Source organism: Diadema antillarum, unplaced genomic scaffold (assembly GCF_040938485.1).
Source record: "Diadema antillarum isolate AM-2024a unplaced genomic scaffold, OU_Dant_1.0 scf00000049, whole genome shotgun sequence".
Lineage (NCBI taxonomy): Eukaryota > Metazoa > Echinodermata > Echinoidea > Diadematoida > Diadematidae > Diadema > Diadema antillarum.
The window spans coordinates 1,780,001-1,789,010 of NW_027270938.1; the positions used below are offsets into that span (position 1 = coordinate 1,780,001).

Genomic DNA, 9,010 nt, shown 5'->3' on the forward strand with positions numbered 1-9,010 from the left:
TATAGAGAAACTATCAACATATTGTCTTTACGAGGACTACAAAAAATAATGATGTGGAACAATTGAAAAGGAGATATAATTATTCTTGGCATGAGGTTTCTCGTGGGTGCGAAAGGTTGTCAAAATTCCTTGACATTTCCTAATGAACTTGCATGGATTCCGTGGCAATGTCTGCAACTGAAAGTGAATAATAGATTCGATGGGATCCTGACGTTTGTTGGGTTATAGAGACTGCCTAGATCAGATACATCTTTAAAAAAAGCATTTTGATATTTGGGAGTAAGTATTAAAGCATGGGATAGTGAAATAAGAGGTCGAAATATTGAGTTTCTGTCAAATGAGCGCAAATTGGAGAAAGTGTTCAGCGGAAGAGTGATATTTTATCAGAAATAACGAATTTGATTAAGTTATCAGTTGTCTGGCATTACGTATAGGTTAAGAACACAAGCATAATATTCAGACAAAACACACACATATTCCTCGAGACATTTGTTACGATTCTGAACTGAATCAGATCGTCGCATGCTGTGTAAAATGGTATTTAAACGTATGTGCAGTATTATTTCTCACGGACGTTCGCTGCTCTAGACATGGCAAACTTCCGCGGCGAATAAAAACTTATATAATTGTTCCTCTGGGAAGATCCTAGTATAATCGGGTTCATATCAAAGGTTGAATTATACTCGTTCGGGTATGATAATGATTTTGAGTAATTCCTATTTTTAGATTTGGTGTTGTTTTGGCTCAATTGTACATCGTTCAAAATTCTGACCCATATCTATCTATATATATATATATATATATATATATATATATATATATATGTATATATATATATATATATATATATATATAAATAAATATATATATATGTATATATATATATATATATATATATATATATATATTATGTATGAGATTCTGCATTGAATCTAAGAGATCGCATTGAAACGGTCAAGCAATTGTATACACATTGTGGTTGCTATGACAGCAAATAAGGTGAGCAGTCTAGCAAACTAACACAACATACAGCAAATCTTCATTGCTTTCACTCCATCAAATCTGGACAACGAGCTCTGGAAATTGACTCTATGTTACTATACCGTGTGAGAATTAAACCTCTTCCGTAAACACTATACATATCATGCATAATGCTTCTATCTGCCTTTATATATCACATCAACGTTTTATAAGGAGAGGTGGCATTCAGAGCACCTCACATGTCATCGAATAATGGCGATCAGTGATCCAAATTCTACGGTCACTGAACAATTTTAAAGAAGAGATGATAGGATTCTCCCTTTCACAAGCAAGTATTAGTCCATCTCGTAAGATAATTTGCCTTCAAATCAGGAAAGTTTGCGAAATGAGCCAGTATACTCACAGAAATGGAATCGCACAAAAGGGCACACAATATCAAAGAGAAGACTTTTAGATATACAGCCCCTGGATAAACTGAAAATGACGTTTTTAATATACAGGGAAAAGTTAGAATTTCGTTATGTAACGCGAGAACAGCAATCTTTTCAGGGTTTTTTTTCTTTTAAATCTAGTAGCATTGCATGATAATGCATGAATGTCATGATGATTACAATTTTATATTGTGATTATATTCCTCCTATCGGCGTTTTGATTCTACGATCCATAGTCTCATTTCATTTCATTTCATTCATTTATTTAAGCACGGCAACATACTTCAGTCCGAAGACTGATCTTCCGCAGGTCCGTGCGGATGAAATACAACATAAATGTACAGAAATGAAAAACAAAACTCATACATAAAAAACAACAAAACATAGAAAACAGAAAAACATGGTGATGAATTGCCCATCGAATTTGTCTCCCCCCCCCCCTCTTGATTTCGTGAAATATCTATCTGAATTTCACATTTATTTCACTTCTCTCTTCTGTTTATGGTTTTTAAACCTGCAACTTTTCCCTTCCCTCCCTTCCTTTCTGCTTCATATTTTTTTCCTCTCAACGATTTCCGAACCCTTCATCTGATTTTCACTTTATTCTCTCTTACGACATCTCTCTGTCACCTATTCTCGCTTCTCTGCTATAGTTCAACTTCAACTTCCAGTTCACTCACTCTTTGCCTTCCTTATGTTCTCCCTATGTCTCTTCTCTCCTCTTCTCTCCTCTCTTCTTCAGTCAAGTAACAGCCCATGCAAGGACTGTGCACACGCACAGTGTCAACGAAAATCTGTCTGCCTCCTTCCACAATTACCTGGGGCCACAATTTACCTGGGGCCGTCTTCCTCGTCAAGCTTAGCTTATGATGATGGTCCCCTGCATTTCATTTTTATTATTTCCTATTGCTTCCTTTCATATATGATATTCGTTCTTGAAAAAAAAAAGAAAATGTATGTAAGATCCAAACGTTACGAATATTAGCTGTGTAAATGACTATGTAAGTATTTTGTTGATTTGTTGATTTGTATTGATTTTGAAATGCAGAAATAGAAACTGAACTGAACTGAACTGAACAATTATAATATTGCTACACAACATCGACTTTGCATGTGAATGTCATTGAATGTCATTAATTTGTTCTAAAATTGGCATTAAAAGTATCAATGAATCACGACGGAGGAAAGACATTGTAACTAAATCATTCTTATGGATGAGACTACCAAAATTCATCACAGTCTGACACACACACACACACAAACAACCTGTCAATTTCTGATTTTTGAAATCATTTTTGTCAATATTAGTTAGACTGTAATATGTCATACACGTTGTGAACATGAATACAGAATTATGTGTAACCATTATGACAACGGAAAAGAAAGTTAAAATGAGGATGCCGTTACTCCTTTACTTTCTAATTTGGGTCCGATTTTAAAGGTATTTCCACATTTCTTGGCATGTGATCTATTTGTTAAAGCCAACATCACTGTTAGATGAATTTTCATTTTATTCATTGCATTTTTCGGATAGTTTCAATGACTACCGTGCAGTGAATGGCGCCATCGCAGCCATGCGTTGACTTATATACAATGTACGTCTGCACGCAGTGAAAAGCATGGTCTTATTACAGTACTTTCTTCTCAAAGACTTCAATAATTGCATATGTTTACAGGAAAGAGACAAGAAATGAGTGTGTAACCTTGATAATGACGCTAATGATCGCTTCAAAACGGGAATCGCGTTCCATTCCTGGAGTTTAGAATAAGTGATAATCTCGTGAAAAGGAATTATTGGCGCGTTTTCACGATGACTGTAACTGTTGGAATGGCAGAACTTGCTTTCACGAACTTTCTCGTTGGTAAAAGGAATGTGACGGGCAAATTTCTTGACTTTTATGTTTTGCTTAGGTAAACTTTCGTGTCTACTTTGACAATGGCTGCAAAGAAACGTGAATGCTGGATACGATAAGATTTTTGGATTGGTCAAAGACAGGAGCACAGGAATGGAGCTGGTACATTTAGGAATACTTTTACTAATATAGAGGGATTTTTCGGTCAGCTTGTCTGAGGAATACACTTAATTTCTCAGAAACTCTAATAAAAGGACTGTTTCTAACAGAGTAAACAACAACCACTGATCTGAATCGTTGTATAGCTAGTAAATATTTGATGTTAAACATTTGTCCTTTGATTTTAACGTCACCTAGAATTAAACGACGTAAAATTCGTACAATCCTTGCTTGTCCAGATAAGTTTACATGTGCCCTTCACGTTTAGCTGTACATAGTGCGTCCATAATCTTGGTAAGTTCAACAAATTTTGTTTTACTATGATGAAGTAAAAGCGAATTGCAATCGCAATCAGTCATATTGCGCTGACTTCCTTGTACATCTTACAAACTTTTCGAGTGTACGACAAAGCTATATGTTGTTTGCGATATCCGAACTTCTTCCTACAACTGTTGTCTCTGTAACAGAGGCGGCCTTGTTATTCTCCGTCTCTTCCTTGGATGTCTTGGGCATTGCCGATCCACTTCTTTTCCCTCTTTTTCTGAAACACCTTATCAGCTGCTGTCGAAACTCGACGAGTCGAAACCAGTAGATAGTAGGGTTACCAACCAGGTTCAGGGCGAGCAAGATGAGACTAGCGTCAACCAGCGGTCGGAAATACTTCGAAATAAGATGTGGAGCAAAGAACACAATCAGAAGGACGCAAGGGAACATTGCCCATGCGACGAATGTCGTCCCCACGACGAGACCAAACGTGAGGAGGATTCTCCGGTTCTGATCAGCGCGCCTTGCCTTCACGTCGGAGGGCAGTCCAACTTGGAGGGACACTGTTGCCACCTGTTTGTAAATCACTACGTAGCATAATGTCGTAATGAGCAAAAATATGAACGTGACGGAAGCTACTGGAGCAATTCCTGTGGACACCAAGTCTCCACTGGTCTCTATCAGTTCTGGTATGACGATGTAGCCGAAGAGGACAATGATCCACACAATCACACATGCCGCAACGGACCTTGGAGCAGTGACAAGATTACGATTACCGAACGGGTCAAGACGGATGACAACGAACCGCTGGAAGGCGATGGCGAGAGTGCTGAATATCGACATGATCATTGCCGGGGCCTGTAAGTCTCCAATGATAGGCGTGAACTGTAACGGGGTATAAAATGTAATGTAAACTCTTATTGCAATTCCTGATCGATTTCTTACTGAATTGTCTTGGAGCACGAAGGAAGAAATGCGATTAGTCACTACATTATGACAACATCCAAACATGTAATTTTGACATAACAGGAGCCCCTCTTTCAGTTTAAGTTATGAAGCACTGATGTTCATGAGAGTGAAATGTATGTATTTGAAATTATACTTAGGGACCTTTTTCTTTTCAAAATCTGAAAATGTCATCACGATTTTTCATTACTCGACAGCACTGTCTTCGTATTCAAAATCTGCAGATCTCAACGATGATATTAGCGTGTGTAGGAGAGCTTCGATCACAGGTTAACAACTTATAAAAGTACATACGGCGGGTAGGAATCTGACTAATAGTTTATTACCGATGTAAAACTAGTATTAACTTTCCTACTAGGTCTTCCAATGACCAAAACTACTTACATCAATAATGTTATTAATCATTTAAGTTTCTGGGTTTTTTTTTTCATATTTCATATACGGGACCTGTTCAATGGAACGACTTGCCAAATGTGATAAAGCTGTCTAATAGACTTTCAATATTTAAAAGAAGATACAAATCATTCCTTGTTCATAAAGATATATTATAAATTTGAAGTTTTATGCAGTGTACAAGCACCACACTTTGATTACTCTTGCCTTCTTATATGTATTGTGCACTTTTTGTAGTATAGTTTTTCTACTGTGTATTGCATCAATGTAACTATTCTTTGCTGTAACATTTGGGATCAGCCATAGAAAGACCAACGGTCTATGTTGATCCCCCCACAAACTGAAATTGCTGCTTTTATGTTGTGTTTGTCTGTTGTAAAATCCTTGTAAGTTGGACCTGTTTTTCTTGTATTGTTGCAATGTCCTACTGTGTATGTATCGTTCCTGTATTTTTTTTTTGTAAATGCTTTTTACCAGGATGTGGAAAATAAATGAAATGAAATGAAATATTTTGGTTTTACTTTTCGTATCGGCCAGCGTCTGTTATTGTTTCGTCCATGGTTTTTTTCTTTTTTTGTTTTGTTTGGATGGTTATAATTGTAGTGCCCGATCCCAATCAAGATCATTGCCTAAGAATGTAATGACCATGTTGTATAAAACACTCTCCACCCCATGTCAACTATTGCTTAACTTAGGGAATTTAGTCATGATCCGATTTCCGATCCATGTCCGATTTGTCCTTCAAATTGATTTTCAATCTATATCCATGTCAATCAAATTTAAGATATTGTCGTTCATATAGGTTTTCAATTTTCATACTTTTGTAATACCTATTCATGAATGTGCATTCAAATTCACACAGCGCAAGCACGCGAAAATATTTGGGCATTCAAATTCAGAATCGATTTCATTTATGTGAGCTCTAAATCGTTCACGCATGTGCCTTCAATTTCCAATTAAGAGCATTGAATATCCGATTCGTGCATTCAAATTCACGCGATAGTCTCAATGAGCTTGTTTCTGGTCCCAATTTCAGTTTCAGGTGATCAATATCCTACTTCTTGCACTCTGTTTGATAAAGTAGATAAGAATGGAGAGAGTCAGCTTTACGAAGAAGGGGTAATTGGGTGAGGATTGGGGACCGAGGAAATTCTGTCACCGGCATGAAATTAATTTGAATGCTCACTGCTGAAATGCCTGCTCCTATCTTAGATGTGAATGACGCAAATGAACAATTGATTGCTTCGATAGTGACCGACCAGATTTTAGATTTGATTGCTGATTCAGTGCTGCGAGTCGCATAGAGTGTGTAAAATTGATGCTCGGACTATGAACTTGAATGATTACTAAATTGACCGGGAACGCCTATAGTAGAATACGTCGGCAAAGTTTGAGGAAAATCGAACACTCCGTTCAATAGTCCTGAGGTTTGTTTGTTTGTTTGTTTGTTTGTTTTTTCTAAGTTTTGGTGCCGCCTTTGCTGGCTGAGAAGAGCCGAACATTTCGTGATGTCACTCATGGACAACGGTTACAGTTATTTATTCCGAAGTTTCATTAATCTGAAAATGAAATAAGGGTCTGTAGCAAGTAACTTCTGTTTATTTCCGGACTAACGAACCTTGAAGAATTTGTGTTCCAAAATAACGAACCATAGGAATGACGAACCTTATCCCATATTAAGAAGAAAGACAAATAGGAATACAGAACATCACCCTGGACAACGATATTAAGAAAATATAAAGAGAATCCAACATATTTTCATTTCATAGCATAATGACGAAAAATAACATAAAAAACATCTCTATCTTTTAACGTGACTGTTTCCTCCTCCTCAAAGCATAATTTGCACCAGTATTTAAATCTTAACATAAACTCAAACAGATCCGGGCCTTGTTAAAGATTCTTTAGATTTTTATATGCCTTAATCGCTGGAGTGATTTTCGTTACGCCGAAGATCTGTTAATCTGAAAATGTACTAAGGTTCCATATTCCGAAACATACAAATTCCGTATACCTTAATGTGCGGTAGTCCGAAAATGAAATAGGGTTTGTTAATTGCAGCATTGTGGCATTATTCCAAAAGTTCGTTAGTCCGAAGGTTCGTTGTTCCGAAAATGAAATAAGGTTCGCCATTAGAGAACGTTCATCAGTACGAAAATGAAATAAGGTTAGTTATTGCTAAGATTCGACAGACCGAAGATGAATGTAGGCTAGCTAATCCCAAGCTTAAAAGAACTAATATAACAAAATACAAGCCTTCTAATGAACTATCCCGTTTTCACATAAAACAGACCTTCACATGAACAACGCATTTTTTTTTTCATTTGCGAAATAACGAAACTTCCGATTGATGAATTGTAACCAACCACTGTGACGGGATCAAGGAACAGATTTTTCTAACGCTAGTAATGGACACCAAGTGAAATTAATCATTTGGCTCTACTTGTAGACGGCACTTTGGAACTCACCGTTCCGTTCTGCACGTCGCCGACTTGGCATGTCAGGGCAACGGCTTGGGTCAGGTCCGAGAGCGCCAGATTGAAGGTAAAGATGTTCTGCTCTCGTCTCAAGGCGGGGATTCCAAGGATGGCGAAGAGAGTGAGAAGATTACACAGCATCGCCGTCACGCAGATTGCAAGAAGAGTCGATTCGAAATAGATGTTCCCTGAGGGTGCGGTACCATTCCTATCCATGCTGCCACAAAGCTATGAAACGGCAGCAACAATAACTGTCAGAATAACGGCTACAGCATGCGTTAAGATATTGTAATGTCAGGGTTGGCAGCCGACGCTGATAGGGCTGTTGGAATATTGAGAACTTTTTCAGACAGAGAAAACCTAATAAATCCAGAAGTGCCCCTACCTGCCGATGCTTTTTATCAAACTGGAGGAAACTTGCATTCGCCTCCAATTTTCTTTCTTGGAAGACCATTTGTTGGAGTCGCTTACACTGCTGAGAAATCACTCTTTTCGGTAAATTGAATTATAACAATGAAATCAGTTTGGCAACTATCAGTGGCGTTTGGTATCGAAAGTGCGCATGCGGCTTACACAACAATGCAAACCGCTCTGTATGATTAAAGGGATGATGTCGTATTGGCGGAGATGTGGATTGAGCTTTTAACTTTTTGCGATCGGAAGCCTAAGAAACCACATATAAAATTTTACAGAGCATACCATTTATGATGAATTCAATGATTATTTGATATAAATCGAATTGGCTTAGACGTTGATAAAAAAAACAAAGTAAAACAAAGTGCTCCTAATAAAAGGTAGGTCTCACCTTTTATTAGGATCACTTTGTTTTAGATATCTAAGCCATTTCACAACCAATCTTTATTAACTAAACGTTCATTTCCCCTTGTGGTTTCATGCTCTTTCATATTACGTAAAAGGTTTCTCACTCTCTCATCAAAAAGGTTAGACATCTGAAGCCCCATCTCAACCAAAATTTTGCCATCCCTTTAAAAGTGTGATATAGAGAGCACACGGATACATAGATCTAAAAGAATATGAAGAACTACCGGAGTGAGGGGCCAAGGTTCTATCGATTTTGTTTGCATTGGATGCAATTGATCGCAGTACCATCGCTGGCAAAATTGAACACAGGTGAACATGGAAGCTGCCCCTCCCCCCCCCCCCCCCCCCTCCTCCCTCCCTGAACAAATAAAGAAGAGACAGGTTTTAGAAATATTATGTTAAAGAATTCGAAGATGTGTTGAAGTGAGGGGTCAGGACTCTATCGATTTGATTGCAAAAGAAATAATTTGTACAAACCCCATCCCTGGCAAAATTTACCACAGTATAAAAACAAACACACACACACACACACACACACACACACGTCGTGACAGTTAGATGAAATCACATACACTACGATTTGTTTATACTGAAAAATGAAAAATCAACTTTAACTCTCTTTCAAGGTAAGTTTGTTGACTCGTGGTGGTTTTTTTTTCTTTTT

General features: G+C 37.5%; 1 protein-coding gene across 1 annotated transcript; it reads right to left on the reverse strand.

Annotated features, from left to right (window-relative positions):
• Positions 1–3,835: 3,835 nt before the first annotated feature.
• Positions 3,836–7,740, reverse strand: LOC139715451 (nociceptin receptor-like). Its single transcript, XM_071627024.1, has 2 exons — positions 7,516–7,740; positions 3,836–4,573 (listed from the first exon to the last, which is right to left on the reverse strand). Exons 1-2 carry the CDS (start codon positions 7,738–7,740, stop codon positions 3,836–3,838), a joined length of 963 nt encoding a protein of 320 aa, XP_071483125.1.
• Between the last annotated feature and the right edge of the window lie 1,270 nt (positions 7,741–9,010).

Coding starts and splice junctions, on each gene's coding strand:
- LOC139715451 (XM_071627024.1), bottom strand. CDS start 7,740: ATGGATAGGAATGGTACCGCACCCTCAGGGAACATCTATTTCGAATCG. Junction 4,574..7,515: donor GCGACGTGCAGAACGGAACG/GTGAGTTCCAAA, acceptor ACCCCGTTACAG/TTCACGCCTATCATTGGAGA.